This window comes from Bombyx mori, chromosome 15, assembly GCF_030269925.1.
Source record: "Bombyx mori chromosome 15, ASM3026992v2".
Lineage (NCBI taxonomy): Eukaryota > Metazoa > Arthropoda > Insecta > Lepidoptera > Bombycidae > Bombyx > Bombyx mori.
In genome coordinates, this window is record NC_085121.1 from 14578127 (window position 1) to 14597626 (window position 19500).

Sequence of the window (19500 nt, forward strand, 5' to 3'; positions counted from 1 at the left end):
ATAAAAGTTTTAGTTGTACTTCAGTTATGTTTACTATATCCAAATAAATGAAGAAGTTGGTACAGAATCATCAAGTATTTAAATCTCATTTAATCGTGGGAAACTAATTTCTCAATACCAATTGAGATATCAACCTCGTGTATGGAGTATGAGGGTGTTCATATTGCGCGTTGAATTATTATACTATTTAAAAGTAGGTGAATCGTGAGCTAATCTAGTAATTGGCACCATAAAAAATAAATAACGGGCGGCACTTATTGAAAGTATGTTATTTTTATTTATGCAATGACTTGAAATTGAACCCACTAGGAATTGAACAATAAAATATCAAACACAACACGTGTTTCAATAAAAGAATCTACTTTTTTTAATACTTAATCGAGATATTAATATTTCTTAATGGAAATATGATGTGTGTTAAATAATTATAAAAAGTATATAATAAGACAGGTTGGTACGGTTATAATATCCTGTGATGACAACATTATAATCCATAATTTGTTTGAGTTACTTTTTATTTGATAAATATCGCTTTTTCAGATTCTTCGATGATCCGGGTTATGACTCTTAAGATTTTTTGGGATATTTGACCTTCTTTAGTCATACTCCTCGAGTCTGAGGGCTGTAACCATCTCTGTAATGAGTTTCGTCCTCACGACAGTGTGTCGTTTAATCTGGATTTTGACTCGAAGAACATCGTAGTCAATTGAATCGAGGGCGGTGCTGACCTGGTTAGATCACATCCCAATCTTTTACCTTATCCTTTGCCAGTAATCACCAGACTCACTTGAGGCAGACGCTAGAAAGCCTTGCTTTAATTTTGAGCTTCGCAGGTATTGATATGTTCTTCCAATATGCAGTTCGTGGGATCCACAGCATTTTCGTCTGTTACCACGTATCAACCCGTTTGCGGGCTGCAGATCTTAGAGTCCAAGAATGCGCATAAATTCAGTATAGGCCTTGAGCGATATGTTTCTACCTCTTCCAGTTTTATGCAGACGAAACATGGAATTATTGAACATTCCAATTCTTCTATGAACATTTAGATCACAGGAGCCGCGTTATTCGTAATAAATATGGTATCCGATTTAGACAGGCTCTGTCAGTATCTGTAAGTTGAATTCGCCAGTGCTTTCTAAGCCATCATTTCATCATTGATCATAATTTTGCTCTTATGTTTATTGACAGATAGACTCTAACTATATTAAGGTAGACAGGTAATGCACACATTTTATTTTCATCTGCAATCAAAACCGTCGTCAGACCTTGCTTGACGACAGCCTTTAATTTATTTCAAAGTTTGGACAGCTTCTTGCCAGGGCAATAATTCAATGCTTGAGGGCCAGTACAAAATGCTTTTGAAGAATTTGTTGGCTCCCGTACACCAATCTTCTTCAAGAAGGTCATTGAAAAATTACCACTGCGCTGGTAAAGACTCATCGATACCGTGGGTGTATATTTTAATTCATAGAAATAAAAAAATAACTTTCACTTTCTGTCTACTAAAGGGCAATTTACTACTAAATTGCCCTTTAGTAGTAGTAAAAGTCTAGTATGGCATAACTTAGGTCATTTATATTTTGCTTCATCTCACAGGAGTATCAATAGAACAGGCATTAAATGTTGTAATTATGATAAAATAATGATACTGAAAAGGAAACGTAATAAAATCGAGCTTGATGATGAGATGGTTAATAATTTTGCTAATAAAAATTCCATAAAGACAAGAGGAATTATTATTATAATAAGAACAAATTTATGCGAAAAATTATAAAAAAATAAAAATTAACATATCTTTACAACATTAAATAAATACAATTGGTATTTGCGAAAGCGATAATTAGATGCTGTATTTACTTTTTTTTTTAAACCTACTTATTCTCTATTTTATCAGGTGATAAATTCAACTTGGCCTGTATTATTGGATCGTATATAAAAGCTCTGAATCGGTTAGCCAACATTAGTTGTTGCAGCAGATTGTTCGTGATCATGTTGGCTCTAAGCTTGGTCGTGGCTGTCGCAGCCAACTTGTTCGCTTCGACTGTATGCGCCCAGAACTACACTGAAGCTCAGCTTAAATATTATGATGCCAACACTGGCCTGTGTGGAATAGGCATCGACGTAAGTATAGCTTTGTTTTTTTAAATTACTGTATTGGTTGTTGAATGTGATTTCTGTACCACGATCAGATACCGAATTGGTGATTTTGTTCTTGTCTCGTTGAATGCTAGTACATAGCATAGCGCTGCCTGCTATGTAGATTTTTTTGGAACGAAGTTTCTTATCGTACAATGTGGAAGGGATTGTGCCGGGAAAAAACGTCCGTAACGTAAGATTTTTATTAGTAATGCAATAAGGAACTTCGTTCCTATCCGGTGTCCCACGACACCACACATCTTCTTTATTGCTTAGATGGGTGGACGAGCCCACGGCTCAACTGGTGTTAGATGGTTGCTGGAGCCCATAGACATCTACAACATAAATGCTGCCACCCACTTTGAACATGAGTTCTAAGGTTTTTAACAGTACAACGGCTGCCCCGCCCTTTAAATCGAAATGTAATGCGTAATACTTAACAACAGAAATAGGCAGGGTGGTGGTACTTACACGTGCTGACCCACAAGACATCCTACCACCAGTAACTTGTAGTATAATTAACAATCAAGGAGAATGGGTTCTGTATCAGTAGCGGAAGAATGATTTATTCGCATAATTTTTTTTTTATTATTATCTTAATAGCGTTCCCAATCTATCCAAACTAATAACAAGTACTTATATCGATAATTGTAAGCTGATTAATCAAACGAATATTTTTGTAGCAATGGTTTCAATATGAACCCGAAAGGAATCAGTTCTCCACAGCGTTTCCACTATTGTTCATGTTGAGTGAACTCTCCTTAAACAGCAAAGAGGATACTACAGCGGAACTGTACAAAAACCTTAATTTGCGATCGGAAGATGAGGTAAATATTCCTTTTATATATTCTAACATATGCTTGCAAATGTAATTCATTTTATGTATCTTTTTTGTTTTAATATCTCTTTTTTATGTTATATTGTATATTACATTAATATTTATGTATGAGATAGCGTTTTTATTTTGTCTTCGTTTAATCATTACAGGTCGTAAACGTTAACCAGGCCGTCAACACAAATTTAAATACAAAGAACGAGGTTTACCAATCGACTCTGATATTGAACGCCTACACTGATATCGATTCTCCGTTCTCTGAAACCTTCATACAAAATTTCGCTAAAGTTTTCAATGGAACCGTTAAAAATATTGACTATAGTAATGATGCCGTCGCAACAATCAGGGATTCAGTGAGCATTTTTCACTTTTGCTTTATTTTGTCATCAGAAATTGAGATAAATGTCAATATATTTCACGTCGTGGCTTTTAATATTATTAGTCTTAACTTATTGAACATAAGTCAATTCATTTCGGCACAAAACTTAAAGGCCATGGTTTTTTGGAAGCTTTGACTTAATATCTTATTAATTTTCTAGTAAATTATGTGTTCAAAAATTTGCAGCTACAAAGCGACAGTGGAAACGACATAGAAATTGCTCTGAAAGACGGCGATATCAATAAGGACACCGGTATAATTCTCACAGCTTACACTAACATTTATGTGAGTATTTTCATAATTAATTACGTACATTTCGATAAAAAAAACTATAAAGTATTTTATTTAGAACATGTATAATATACCAGCCAATTTCTTAACAGGCAACACATTTCACTTTTCTTCCCTTTACCTCTCTATAAATAGAAGCCTGTGTCACTATCATTACAGTAAACCATTTTTTTTTCTTACCTAAGCTGATAGCCTTGACAGGCTATTTCAGCGTAACCTTAGCTAGAAGGTAAGCTCACGGGGCTCAAACCGGAGTGATGCTAACACTGACCCTAGAAAGAGCAGTGCTTCGCAAAATCTACCACCGGATCGGAAACGCGACCCACTGAGAAGATCCGGCGAGAAACTCAGTGGGCTGTGTCTGTGGGTTAATTCGCTCGTCGAGCCCTTCATCGCAAGCGAAGGGTTCGTCGAGAACGGTGATCGGTCCTTGTGCTACCTAAAAGCACCGTTAATGGATCGGAAGGATCCGTAATGACGTGTTTTGGGCGACGCCGACTGTTTACCATTCGGTCTACAGGATCGGGTATGTAGTTTCCAGCGGCCACGACAAGAGGGTTCTTTCTCATGTCGTGCCGCCTTCTCAAAGTGGCGCAATGATGCCGACTGTAGATACTTACTGACTGAGTCAAGTTCCAGGTCATCATGGAGATCCACGTTCCTTAGGAACCATGGTGCTCCGACGGCTATTCTGCAAAATCGGGATTGAATAACCTGAAGGGGTTTCAAGTCATTGCGGGCCCCGTGAGCGAACACTACCCTTGCATACGTCATGACGGGGCGTATGCAAGTTTTGTAGAGTGTTATCTTATTACGGAGGGACAATTTGCTTCGCTTGCAAAGCATAGGATAGAGACGTCCTATGATGAAGGCGGTACGGTCGCGTACCGTTTTAATATGGGGACGGAATGTCATCCCTCTGTCGAGAGTGAAGCCTAGGTATTTGACCTTCGAGGCCCACGGTATGGGCTGGCCAAAGAGAGTGATGGGGCTAACGGCGGAGGTGTTTGCGCGCCTATTAAGGAGTGGGTTGCTCGAAGTGGTATTTGGAGTGCGAACCCTTTTGTATAGCACCGCTCTGCTTTTCGTGGGATTGATGTCGATTTGCCACTTCCGGAACCACTATCCCATGGTGGTTGCTGCAATCTGGAGTCGCCGATGCAACAACGACATCTTCCTACACGAGTAGTAGATAGCCGTGTCATCGACGAAGAGCGCTAGATGGGTCTCCGGAGACCGGGGTATATCATTGATATACAAACTAAATAATAACGGTGAGAGCGTGGAGCCTTGCGGGACTCCGGCAGTCAGATGACGGGGGCGAGATCGAGTTCCCTCTACTCGATATCGAAACGAACGGTCCGACAAGAAGTCTTCCGTTTTTCGGTTTGCCCGGCTTATGTATACCGATGACGTCCGCTTCTTTCTACACCGCGGGAAAGATGCAGTTCGTCATAGCGACATTTAAAATGGTAGTCAACATTGCTATCAGTTGGACTGGTAAGATTTTTAAGGCGCGGTTGCGGATGCCGTCGGAGCCGGGTGCCTTCCTATTTTATAGGTTGTGGATCGCTTATTTTACTTCGATAGTGGTAATTGAGGGTAACGCGTCCGAGAGCGGCAGGGAAGCTCTGCGCTCGACCTCCGTATTGACTATTTCAGTGTGTTCGGGGTCCGCGTAATGAGTGCCGGTGGTGCACTACTCTTGCAGTGCATCGGCCAGCAGCCCTGCCTTGTCATCGTCATCGTAAGCCGGTGGTTGGCTTGAAGGGCGTATGAGGGGAGGCATAGTAACGGTAGTTTCGATTTTGAGAGTCCTAGCTAGTCGCCATTATGATTGGTGAGAGAACGCGAGTTCTCCTAAATAACTATCCCATTTCTCATTTCGGGCGTCGCTTAGACGGGATTTGACTTCTCGCTGTAGACGACGCATCCGAATCCGATTTGAATGCGTGGCAAGACGATCGTAGGCCCGGATTGCCACGTTCCTAACTCTTAAGAGATTCCTAAGTTCGAGGGATAGTCTGATGCGGTGGAAGCTATCCTCCACATCGACTTCTTTGGAAGATCTTATGATCGCGGAAGTGATGTGATCGGTAATGATGTTTATGGATTCGACGGTGTCCTCGGGGGATAGATTCGAATCCAGGCCGTAAGGGACGATTGGTGGAGCGACTTCTTCTAAGTTGGTGCTCAGCTTCTTCCAATCACCATGGTCCTCGTGACTGTGACTGGGTTGTGGGAAGGACAGAGCTTAAAGACAGGTCGGTGGTCTGAGTCGAGCTCTGACAATGCTTCGATGGAACGCAAGCGCAGAGTTACGTTCCTAAGCAGTGCCAGGTCTATAGTCCTCGGGCGGAGCGCGATGTTATACGGATAACATGTTGGGGTTGGAGGGCCGACTATTTCGAACGTGAGGTCGTCTATAAACGCGTCAAGACGCCTACCGTTTAAATTCGTACGATGGCCGTTCCACCTAGTGTGGTGGTTCCAATTTAAATCGCCTGCCAGGATAACAGAGTCTCCCATGCCGAACAGTGACTCGATGTCACTGCTCAGGAGGGGCTTGTCGGGGGGGGAGGTAAACGGATGCGATGACAATCGGCTGGTATCCCGTCAGCGCAATACGGCACACTGACGCCTCGATATGTAAGAGCGAGGGAGTATCCAGAGGGTCACAGTGCAGGGCTCGCCTATAGTAAATGGCAGTACATAAACTATCATCTCTTTGATAAAATATATACAATCTTAGTCTTTTAATCTTATTCACCAAAGTATAGTAGTACTATTGACATGTAGTACATACATATATATTGTATATCGATGAGTTGTACCTTATTCATCTTAGTTCACGCTGTGTTATAGAAAATAAACATTGAGTATCTACAATTTTCAATGTTAGGCCAATTCCACTTCGATAAAGTTCTGTTCCTTTATAGTTCCCATGGGGCGAAGCTAGCGACTCATACCGCCCGTACAAGCAGATCGACATTTCATTCACAGCACTAGACGGAACACAAAGTAATAAACAAGCATGGTACTCGGAGGGTGCGGGAAAATACGCGGAAATCGAAAATCTTGGCATCAAGGTACATACTGATCTGTTTAAATTAAGTTCGCGTTTAATTTACATTCCACAAATTATATGTTTTTAATGTGATCGTCGAATTGTACTCTCTTTTGGTTTTCATTCGCCAGGTCTTCCAGTTTTCTTTGAAACCTGGTCTTACCGTCGTCTTGGGGACTTCATTAAATGACAACAATGATCTTAGCGGCGCATTTAACAAACTCCGCGATCCCGCGACGCTGGCGTATATCTTGACGCAAACCGAGTCTAAATACTTGAAACTTGCAGTTCCGATCAAATTGACAATGAGAGATTCACGTGATTATATACCTGAAGTTAAAAGGGTCTGTAAAAGTTATTTACTTATATATATACATATATTTTTTTGTTGCTTAGATGTGTGGATGAGCTCACAGCCCACCTGGTGTTCAGTGGTTACTGGAGCCCATAGACATCTACAACGTAAATTCGCCACATACCTTGAGATATAGTTTTAAAGTCTCAGTATAGTCACAACGGCTGCCCCACCCTTCAAACCGAAACGCATTACTGCTTCACGGCAGAAATAGGCGGGGCGGTGGTACCTACCCGTGCGGACACACAAGAGGTCCTACCACTAGTAATTACGCAAATTATAATTTTGCGAGTTTGATTTTTATTACACGATGTTATTCCTTCACCGTGGATGTCAATCGTGAACATTTGTTAAGTACGAATCTCATTAGAAAATTTGGTACCCGCCTGCGGGATTCGAACACCGGTGCATCGTTCGATACGAATGCACCGAACGTCTTATCGACGACGAGTTCACAAAAAAGATTTATATACACTATCGCTAGGTTACTTCAATGGTGAAACTGTGGCTATACGATACAGCTTGAGACCTAGACCATAATAATATTATGTCTGTCAGGTGGGTGGCGTTATTCTCATTGGGGTCTCATTAGATCACAGAAACCATTTAACATAAATTCAATTACATGTCTATGGAATAAATAAAACATAAACACCCTTATGCACACGTCCGGCGCAGGCGGCGTTCAGGAGTAAATGAACTTCGGTAAATGCTCACACGCACTAATGACAGATACCTTGATATTGAAAACTGCAGTAGAGCTACACAGTATGAAATACTACGTTATGCTCATCTATGAATTAGTGTCTATGGCTTACCGAATGTGGTTTATGTATGTTTAGGTAAAAAATGACTTTATTGTAAAAAAAGCCTGGGGTGCATTGTATCAATAGTTATAAATATTTTATGAAAGGATATGAGTAGAAGGGTTATTATGATAATATCCTGAAAGTGCCCCACGCTTTCTTTACAATAAAATATTTTTCTTCTTACACAATTTTTAATATTTTTTTTTTCTTTTTTTTGTTGGATTTTCCGTAAAAGTAAATTTTTTTTAGTTTTTTATACTATTATTTATTATTTATTTAATAAAAAGCTCAAACATTTCTACTTTAATTCGTAATTTACTAAGCGTATATTTGCAGGCCGGACTCTTGACAGAGCTTTTTGAGAAAAACTTCGACGGCTTCGATACGGTCTATGACAACAAATCAGGATATATATCCTATATGTTGAGCCATACGCGTCTTGAATTCGAACAGCCCACAGAAGAGCGTAAGTGAATTTACAATCATACAGCCTCCCGAATGGTAATACAAAATTTTCAGAGCATAAATGAAGAACTTTGGTATCAGGCAGAGATGGATACTGATCTATCTAGGTATTTTACTTACTGGACGGAGTTTCGTGAAGGACTCTTACCATGTTGGGATGTTACATAACATTGTCTGTTTCTACTGTAGGCCAGTCATTTGTTCCGGTTAGTCCTTATACAATACGGTTAAGACATCGACCTCAGGTCCCAAGGTGGATGACGGGATTCAGATAATATAATGTATGAGCTCTAGTAACTCTTTCAGCATCTGCTATTTCAAATTACCCACTAAAGAATTCAAAAAAAAAGTCAGAAAAAAAGAATCAGTCTAGCCCGCATATTTCATACAGAATATATATACACATATATATATTCATATGTTTTAGAAACAGCACAAACAGTGCAGGCTGCATAATCGGTTAGCAATAACAATAAAAAAATCGAGTTTTGGTTGGAAAGCTTGTTTGTAAGTTTAAAAATTTTACATATTAAATACGATTTATTAATTTTAAAACAGAAGCTGCAAGCGTGGTTGCCGAGCCAGACTTCATCTTCGACAACCCCTATTTCTTCTTGGTTCTCGACCAATTCAATACACCAGCTTTCATTGGCCTTATTACAAACTGAGTATAAAGAACATCATAAAGATTCATGATGAAATTGTGCGTTTAAATTTCAAAATGTTTTGATTGTTGTTTAATAAAAATAAATTCTGTTCATTACATACTTACGGTACAATTTAATTTATCTTGTGCCCTTTCGTTAATCTTTGATTAAAAATTGGTCAGCACATATAACTAACATACCTATTTTTTAAATCAGCTTCTGTTGTATAAGGGATCGCTGATTTTGACAATAATTACGCGCCCAACGATTGGACACCAATTATTCATCATCAATACTTTCGAACAAATGCACGACTACTGTAATATAGCTTATCAAAACATATTACATTAGCTTTGAATAATAAAGTTAATATGGATTCATGGCTACGCAGAAGATGTATATGAATATTACTAAAAATATTAGTATGAGTTTTAGTCTCGAATGAAATACATTTGAATATTTATACCAAGAAACAGTATAGATTACGATAAAACTAATTTTTGCTTGTAAGTAATAATGGTCTCTCTATAACCAGTCATTTTATCTATACTAATATTATAAAGAGGAAAGATTTGTTTATTTGTTTGTATTGAATAGGCTCCGAAACTACTGAACCGATTTGAAAAATTATTTCACTGTTTGGAAGCTACACTATTCCCGAGTGACATAGGCTATAATCTTTTTGAAAAAAAAATAGGTATCCTTACTAAAACTCCAACAATATAACCGAAGGTGTAAAAAAATACCCAAAATATTCTTTACATTGCGTTCCCTGCGTAAAACTATTGATGATAGAATAAAATAATGTACTACGACTTTGTAGTTATTATTATTTACAAAAAGTGTCGCGACAGCATAATATGTCTAACTATTACAGTTATGCCGCAATAAGTGTTCTTTTATTTAAATAAATAAAACAACGTCGTTGAAATTTTCGTTAAAGACCCGAGCGGAGCCGGAGTGGGCCGCTAGTACTAAACTTAGTCTGGCCATAAATACTGTTACAATTAAAAATAAAAAAAAAATCTATTGCAAATAATATTTATTACTTTTACAGTGTGTTAGTTTAATACATAAGTATAAAACAATTTAAAGTATAAAAAGCTTATTCGAAGTGGTCTCCATTGGCTGCAATACAGTCCTTTAAACGTTGAGGCCAGTTATCAATAGAAGCACCCATTCTTTCCATGGGAAAAAATTTCACTGCCAATCGTACGGATTGTTTTAGTTACTCCAAATTATCATGGCATGTAGAACAAGCCGTACTCTCTAAAACTGACCATAAATCATAATCCAGCGAATTAAGATCGGGACTAGACGACGGCCAGTCTTCAGCTCTGATGAAGTCCGAAACGTTCGTTTCCAACCAAGACTACGTAGACCGAGCTTTATGACTTGGCGCCGAGTCTTGCTGGAAGGACCATTCTTGATTATTGAACATGGTGCTGTTAAGGGGCTTCACTACCTTCTCAAGAATGGTATCTTGATACAATTGTGCCCATGTTTTGATACCTTTTTCACAAAAGTATGGCTCAGTCACTCCTTCATAGCTAATACCCCACCAAACCATCAGTGAAGTCGGATAGTGCCCACGTTGCACTCTATCGACTAATTGGGAAGCTTCCTTAGAGCTTTGAGCATAAATACGGTCATTTTGTTTGTTAAAATGTTGCTCAATTGTAAAAAATTTCTCATCCGTAAACTTTTGTACCTATTTTCTATGACCTCCCTTTGCGTACCGCTTCAGTAGTTGTTTCGATTTTACCACCCTATTCTCTTTTAAATTATCAGTTAAGAAATGACCAGTACGTCTCTTATAGGCTGCAAGTCCTAAGTCATCTTTTAAAATACGCGACATGGTTCTAGGTGCTATCTTCATCTCCCGAGATAAAATCTTTTGCTTTCGGACAGGATATCTTCGAATTCTTTCTCTTACTGCTTTGACCACCTTTTTCGTACGAACACTACGTGGGCGGCCAAATCTTTATCTGTCAAAAACAGAGGAAGTCTCATTGCATCTATTAATAGCCCCGTACACAAACATTTTACTAATACCAAGCGCATGGAGAGTTTTAAAAATTGCATTTGGCTCCATACCTATTTTGTGTAATGCAATCACAGCGATTCAGTGCTCTTTATTACTCCACTCCATTTTAATATCGCAAAATATCGTACAATGTATTGGCGCCAAAATGAGAAAACTCAATGAGGAATCATACAAAAATGACAGATTCCAAATACGAATGTAATATTTTGTTTATTTTTTTTAATTGTAATAGTATTTATGGCCAGATTAAGTATATATAATTACTAAATTAAGTACATATGTAAGGCAGGGGGCGCTCAAATATACTATCTGTCCGGTAGTACTGAGTGCACGGGCACGCGATCCCGCCTTCCCTGAGCTGCTATAGACCACAACCTACTCGTCCGTGGCTACAGTATCCTGTCCTTCCTACTCCTAAATTCCCTCTTCTCCTCATCTCTTTAAAACCCGTCTCTACACGCGGCTCCCTCCCGCTTAACACTCAAAGTCTGACTTGGCGAGGAAGGCAACACAACGCAGGTATGCAACGTTAATTGGCGGACTCGGCCGGTCAGCAAGGCAAGGTTGATGGCCTAGAGCGATGGTGGAGGGCATATAGTCACCGTCGGCCAGACACAACATCCAACCCCTTCTTCAGTCGTAGCGGTTTCCCGTTCCACTGATCCAAGAAGGGATAGGACGAGGGTGTGCGCCTACGTGAGCGCAAACGTTTGCGCACCTAAATATATCCTGCGTATCTGACCGCTTCCGTTAATGGACTCCGAATAGGCAAAAGTCCTGTGGCGATGGATAGAAGTAGAGAGGTCTAGCCTGATGTAAGAAGATGTTAAGAAGTTGTCGTGGCCTAAGCGATAAGACGTCCGGTGCATTCGTGTTGAGCGATGCACCGGTGTTCGAATCTCAGGCGGGTACAAATTTTTCTAATGAAATACGTACTCAACAAATGTTCACGATTGACTTCCACGGTGAAGGAATAACATCGTGTAATAAAAATCAAACTCGCAAAATTATAATTTGCGCAATTACTGGTGGTAGGACCTCTTGTGAGTCCGCGCGGATAGGTACCACCACCCTACCTATTTCTGCCGTGAAGCAGTAATGCGTTTCGGTTTGAAGGGTGGGGCAGCCGCTGTAACTATATTGAGACCCTTAGAACTTATATCTCTAGGTGGGTGGCGCATTAACGTTGTAGATATCTATGGGCTCCAGTAACCACTTAACACCAGGTGAGCTGTGAGCTCGTCCACCCATCTAAGCAATAAAAAAAAAGCTAGGCTTTGTCCGATACCTGCACACAGGCGGTCTTGGGGGTGTGAGTGCACACCGTGGTCGTTCCTGCGCTGCAAGTTTGGGGCGATAGCGCGGGTTCCGTAGCACCCAAGATGACAATTAGCCCTGTTTAGGGAGGCACTGCTTTCCCCGCCCAGCCGGGGAGGGGGCTTGAAAAGGTTCCCTAAGAAAATGCTTGTCCCAACATGATAAGTGGTAGTAACCGCGGCTGCCACTGCATCAGTCAAATCGTGGTCGACTTCGCAAAAGGATATCATAAAAATATCTATTATGACATTTGGCGCGTGGACGTGAGAACGCTTTTTTATCGAGATGGCAAAATACAAGTGGTGGCAGGACAAAGCTAGTCATATGCAATAGCTCGCTGACACAAACCAGCTTGGTGAGTTCTATAGCAAGATGCGTACATCCAACCATGCATAGGTGCCTTTAAGGTCTCTAGATAGTAGGCACCTTTTAACAAGCAAGGAAGATGTTCTAAAGCGCTTGGCAGAGCACTTCTTGGCTTCACACTTCTTTCACATCTTGGCATCAAGGTACACACTGATCTGTTTAAATTAAGTTCATCTTCAATTTACATTTCACAAATTGTATGTTTTATTTGTGATCGTCGAATTGTACTCTCTTTTTCTCTCTTTTCATTTACCAGATCTTCCAGTTTTATTTGAGAGGTGGTATTTCCGTCGTCTTGGGGACTTCATTAAATGACAACGAGGATCTTAGCGTCGCTTTTAACAAACTCCGCGATCCCGCGACGCTGCCGTATATCTTGACTCAAACCGAGTCTAAATACTTGAAGCTCGCAGTTCCGATCGAATTGACATTGAGAGATTCACGTGATTATGTACCTGAAGTTAAAAGGGTCTGTAAAAGTTATTTACTTATATATAATTTTAACAGAAAAGATTTATTTACACAATATCACTAGGTACTTTCAATGGTGAAACTGCGGCTATACTATACAAATTGAGACCTAGACCATATTATGTCTGTCAGGTGGGTGGCGTTATTTACATTGGGGTCTCAATAGATAACGGAAACTATTTAACATCATGTCACATGTCTATGGAATAAATAAAAATACCCATATGCACATTCGTCTGGCGCATGCGGCGTTGAGGGGCAAATGAACTTCGGCAAATGCTCACACGCACTAATGACAGATACCGTGATATTGACAACTGCAGTAGAGCCACACAGTCTGATATACTACGTTACGCTCATCTGTGAATTAGTGTCCATGGCTCACCGAATGTGGTTTATGTAAGGCCACTGTTTTTTTTTAAATCAAAAGCACAAACATTTCTTCTTTAATTCCTAATTTGTGCTAACCGTAAATTTGCAGGCCGGACTCTTGACAGAGATTTTTGAGAAAAACTTCGACGGCTTCGATACGGTCTATGACAATAAATCAGGATATATATCCCATATGCTGAGCCATATGCGTATTGACTTCGAACAGCCCACAGAAGAGCGTAAGTGAATTTACAATCATACAGCCTCCCGAATGGTAATACAAAGTTTTCAGAGCATAAAGGAAGAACTTCGGTATACTCGGTATCAGGCAGAGATGGATAACAATCTATCTAGGTATTTACTTACTGGAAGGAATTTCGTGAAGGACTCTTACCATGTTGGGATGTTATCATAGTCTGTTTCTGCTGCAAGCCACTCATTTGTTCCGGTTAGTCCTTACACAATACGGTTGAGACATCGACCTCATGTCTCAAGGTGGATAACGGGATTCAGATAATATAATGTATGAGCTCTAGTAACTCTTCCAGCATCTACTATTTCAAATTACCCATTAAAGAATTAAATAAAAAATTCAGAAAAAAAGAATCGGTATAGCCCGCATATTTCAAACAGCATATATACATACATACATATATTCACATGTTTTAGACACAGCACAAACAGTGCTGCATAGTCGGTTAGCAATAACAATAAAAACATTTTTTTGCAACTTTAATTGAGTTTTTAAATATTCGCCCATTTGCACTGAACTATCTAAGCGTCTTGGCATGATGCTTAAACGAATTAAATTTATTTTTAACACATACGCAATTATAGGGAATATCACCCTGTGTGATACATATTATGTATGTATGTAACTTTTGGTTGGAAAGCTTGTAAGTTTAAAAATTTTATGATTTAAATACGATTTATTAATTTCATAACAGAAGCTGAAAGCGTGGTTGCCGAGCCAGACTTCATCTTCAACAAGCCCTATTTCTTTTTGATTCTCAACAAATACAATGCACCAGGTTTCGTTGGCCTTATCACGCACTGAGTTTTAAAAAAATTATCAAGATTCAGGACGAAATTCTACGTTTACATTCCAAAATGTATTGATTGTTGTTTAATAAAATAAATAAAAAATCAAATCATTACTTACGATACATTTTAATTTAACACGTTCCCTTTGCTTAACCGTCGATTAAAAACTGGTAAACACATATAACCAACATGCCTATTTTTTAAATCAACCTAAGGATTGGTATCATCATGATAAGGATCGGTGTCGCTGATTTTGGCAATAATTTTTTGGCAACGGCCGTCTGGTGTAGTGGTAAGTGACATGGTCACTACACAAGGGGGTCGCGGGTTCGAATCCCGCCAAGGGAAGATATTTATATGATAAATATAAATGTCTTTTCCAGGGTTATGGATGTATATTAAATATATGTATGTGTATAATAAAAATTTTACATTTATTTCCGTTATCTGGTACCTGTACCACAAGTTCTTTACGAACTTATCACGGGACCAGTTAACGTGGCGTGACTGATAGTAAAAAAAAAATAAAAAAAATTAGGCTCCCAACAATACTAGATGATTGGGCAACAATTATTCATCAGCAACATTTGCGAACAAATGCACGGCCTCTGTAAGATAGCAATATATTATTATATAAGATAAGACAATAAAGTTAATAAGTTTTTTTTTATTAAAATTATGTTAATGCTAATTACTAAAAGTATTAGTATGGAGTTTAGCCTCGAATGAAATATATATGAATTTTTATACGAAGAAACAGTATAGATTACGATGAAACTAATTTTAAAAATGGCATCCATTTTATTCGTAATAGGACGACCAGAGCGACGTGCATCTTTGACATAAAAAATTCCGGATTGAAAACGCTTAAACCAAATTTGTGCTACTCTCACAGACACCGCGCTAGGTCCATCAACATCGCAAATTTTTTTCGCGGCTTGCGTTGCTTTTTTACATTTTTTGTAGTAAAATTTTAAAATGTATCGAATTTCTTCATAAGATTCACTCATCTTGATTGTACGAAAAATAAATTAATAAAATTTCAAAATTTGAATTTGGAATTATCTTCTTTAAAATTTAAACTTTTAATGATAGCAAAACCAGCCAGATACAAATAGTATAGCCAAAGAGATTTTATTACAAGTTCATACGTACTATAATGCGAAAAGACTTTTTTCTCAGCCTATTATATTATATTTAATCAACACTAAAGCATTATTAAAGTTAAATATTGTTGCTCAAACAAATTGAAGTTTGAAAGAAAAGTCACCCAAAATTTAAATTTGAGTCCCCTTAGAACTAAACATTTTCACGGAATGTTAATAAAATGTAGCTTTGAAATTTATTTCTAAAACTACACTAACTAAAACTACTCTTTCCATTAACTTTTCCTTAATCAGTTCATGTTGGGATTTCGCCTTAGAACTAAACATTTTCACGGAATGTTAATAAAATGTAGCTTTGAAATTTATTTCTAAAACAACACTAACTAAAACTACTCTTTCCATTAACTTTTCCTTAATCAGTTCATGTTGGGATTTCGCCTTAGAACTAAACATTTTCACGGAATGTTAATAAAATGTAGCTTTGAAATTTATTTCTAAAACAACACTAACTAAAACTACTCTTTCCATTAACTTTTCCTTAATCAGTTCATGTTGGGATTTCGCCTTAGAACTTAACATTTTCACGGAATGTTAATAAAATGTAGCTTTGAAATTTATTTCTAAAACTACACTAACTAAAACTACTCTTTCTATTAACTTTTCCTTAATCAGTTCATGTTGGGATTTCGCCTTAGAACTAAACATTTTCACGGAATGTTAATAAAATGTAGCTTTGAAATTTATTTCTAAAACTACACTAACTAAAACTACTCTTTCCATTAACTTTTCCTTAATCAGTTCATGTTGGGATTTCGCCTTAGAACTAAACATTTTCACGGAATGTTAATAAAATGTAGCTTTGAAATTTATTTCTAAAACAACACTAACTAAAACTACTCTTTCCATTAACTTTTCCTTAATCAGTTCATGTTGGGATTTCGCCTTAGAACTTAACATTTTCACGGAATGTTAATAAAATGTAGCTTTGAAATTTATTTCTAAAACTACACTAACTAAAACTACTCTTTCTATTAACTTTTCCTTAATCAGTTCATGTTGGGATTTCGCCTTAGAACTAAACATTTTCACGGAATGTTAATAAAATGTAGCTTTGAAATTTATTTCTAAAACTACACTAACTAAAACTACTCTTTCCATTAACTTTTCCTTAATCAGTTCATGTTGGGATTTCGCCTTAGAACTAAACATTTTCACGGAATGTTAATAAAATGTAGCTTTGAAATTTATTTCTAAAACAACACTAACTAAAACTACTCTTTCCATTAACTTTTCCTTAATCAGTTCATGTTGGGATTTCGCCTTAGAACTTAACATTTTCACGGAATGTTAATAAAATGTAGCTTTGAAATTTATTTCTAAAACTACACTAACTAAAACTACTCTTTCTATTAACTTTTCCTTAATCAGTTCATGTTGGGATTTCGCCTTAGAACTAAACATTTTCACGGAATGTTAATAAAATGTAGCTTTGAAATTTATTTCTAAAACTACACTAACTAAAACTACTCTTTCCATTAACTTTTCCTTAATCAGTTCATGTTGGGATTTCGCCTTAGAACTAAACATTTTCACGGAATGTTAATAAAATGTAGCTTTGAAATTTATTTCTAAAACTACACTAACTAAAACTACTCTTTCCATTAACTTTTCCTTAATCAGTTCATGTTGGGATTTCGCCTTAGAACTAAACATTTTCACGGAATGTTAATAAAATGTAGCTTTGAAATTTATTTCTAAAACTACACTAACTAAAACTACTCTTTCCATTAACTTTTCCTTAATCAGTTCATGTTGGGATTTCGCCTTAGAACTAAACATTTTCACGGAATGTTAATAAAATGTAGCTTTGAAATTTATTTCTAAAACTACACTAACTAAAACTACTCTTTCCATTAACTTTTCCTTAATCAGTTCATGTTGGGATTTCGCCTTAGAACTAAACATTTTCACGGAATGTTAATAAAATGTAGCTTTGAAATTTATTTCTAAAACTACACTAACTAAAACTACTCTTTCCATTAACTTTTCCTTAATCAGTTCATGTTGGGATTTCGCCTTAGAACTAAACATTTTCACGGAATGTTAATAAAATGTAGCTTTGAAATTTATTTCTAAAACTACACTAACTAAAACTACTCTTTCCATTAACTTTTCCTTAATCAGTTCATGTTGGGATTTCGCCTTAGAACTTAACATTTTCACGGAATGTTAATAAAATGTAGCTTTGAAATTTATTTCTTAAACTACACTAATTAAAACTACTCTTTCCATTATCTTTTCTTTAATCAGTTCATGTTGGGATTTCGCCTTAGAATTAAACATTTTCACGGAATGTTAATAAAATGTAGCTTTGAAATTTATTTCTAAAACTACACTAACTAAAACTACTCTTTCCATTATCTTTTCCTTAATCAGTTCATGTTGGGATTTCGCCTTATAATTAAACATTTTCACGGAATGTTAATAAAATGTAGCTTTGAAATTTATTTCTAAAACTACACTAACTAAAACTACTCTTTCTATTAACTTTTCCTTAATCAGTTCATGTTGGGATATCTCTACGAGAAAATCGTTTATCATTGAACATCACGGCTTGTAATAAATGTTACCTAAATAAATTTTTGGCTAAACGTATTATCGGCTGACTCAGTAGTATAGTAGTTAGCGCCGTTGACTGTTACGACGAGGGTCGTGAGTTCGATCCCACATCGAACAAGCCTTCGTATGATGAATAGGTTTGCTTGCTCTTTTACTCGGTGCTTATTGTCTATATGTGTATACATACATAATATGTATATATTTTTAGACGTATATGTGTGTCAGTCTCTTGTACCCATAACACAGCGAATCCTGATTTGGGGCCGGATAACCGGATGTGATTTGTTCCCAGTTTTTATTTTATCTTTTGATGAATCGAATCATCGACATATTATGTGCTAATATTTATTTAATAGTTCATTACGTAAAATACGTGTATACATAGTTATTTCAATAAATATACCGTAATTTATCCTGCATTGCCTTTGGTTAGGTGGTAGAGGATGCCTTAGAAATTAAGTCCGCCATCATATCAAATCTAAATCAAAGATATCTAATCATGTTCGTTTCAAACCAAGAGTGTATTTTAATTAACCCTTATAAATTTAATATTATATCCTTATATCGGTTAATATATTTACAGGCTGACAAAAAACCTGAAAACACTACAATAAAGATCTAGTGGCAGCCTTTTTATTTCCTCACAATTCAAACTTGCAAGCCGTCCGTCAGAAGCTAACAAAACTTTTAATTAAAGTCAAGGCATCAGTTTAAAATGCCTCATCTCTGTAGGAGAATCAGACCTTGGTCAAGTTCATTATATTAAACACACAATCGCTGAATAGATGATCGCAGCTATCAGAACCATAGGAACAGCTATAAATAGGAATATATCGCTGTAATCTTATGACAAAATAATCTTTTTTTTTTATGATTGAAGGATTGGTGAAGGAAGGTGGCCCTGGGGCCTTTCCAGTTTCACCAGGACAGGTGGACGAGCAAAGGCTTAGCCAGAAGGGGTGGAATTTGCTAACAGCTGCTGGAGCGCATCCGAAGGACACCTATCAACTCAAGAGCAGTTGCTGCGCAAATGAGTCTACTACCGGATCGAAATTGCAATCCGCTGAGAAGATCCGGCGAGAAACTCAGCGGACTAATGTATGGGTTAGGTTGCACGACGAACTCTTTGTTGAGTTCGACGAGTACAGTGATCGGGGTCCGTAAGCCTGATCCT

The 19500-nt window shown here is 37.5% G+C and overlaps 1 protein-coding gene across 2 annotated transcripts; it reads left to right on the plus strand.

Annotated features, from left to right (window-relative positions):
* Positions 1–1947: 1947 nt before the first annotated feature.
* On the plus strand, positions 1948–14714 carry serpin-18 (serine protease inhibitor 18). Of its 2 annotated transcripts, none has more exons than XM_012696797.4 (8): positions 1948–2121; positions 2820–2963; positions 3124–3324; positions 3537–3635; positions 6581–6730; positions 12971–13183; positions 13667–13796; positions 14505–14714. In XM_012696797.4, the coding sequence occupies exons 1-8, from the start codon at positions 1990–1992 to the stop codon at positions 14612–14614; spliced, it is 1179 nt and encodes a 392-aa protein (XP_012552251.2). In that variant the 5' UTR covers positions 1948–1989; the 3' UTR covers positions 14615–14714.
* The last annotated feature ends 4786 nt before the right edge of the window (positions 14715–19500 follow it).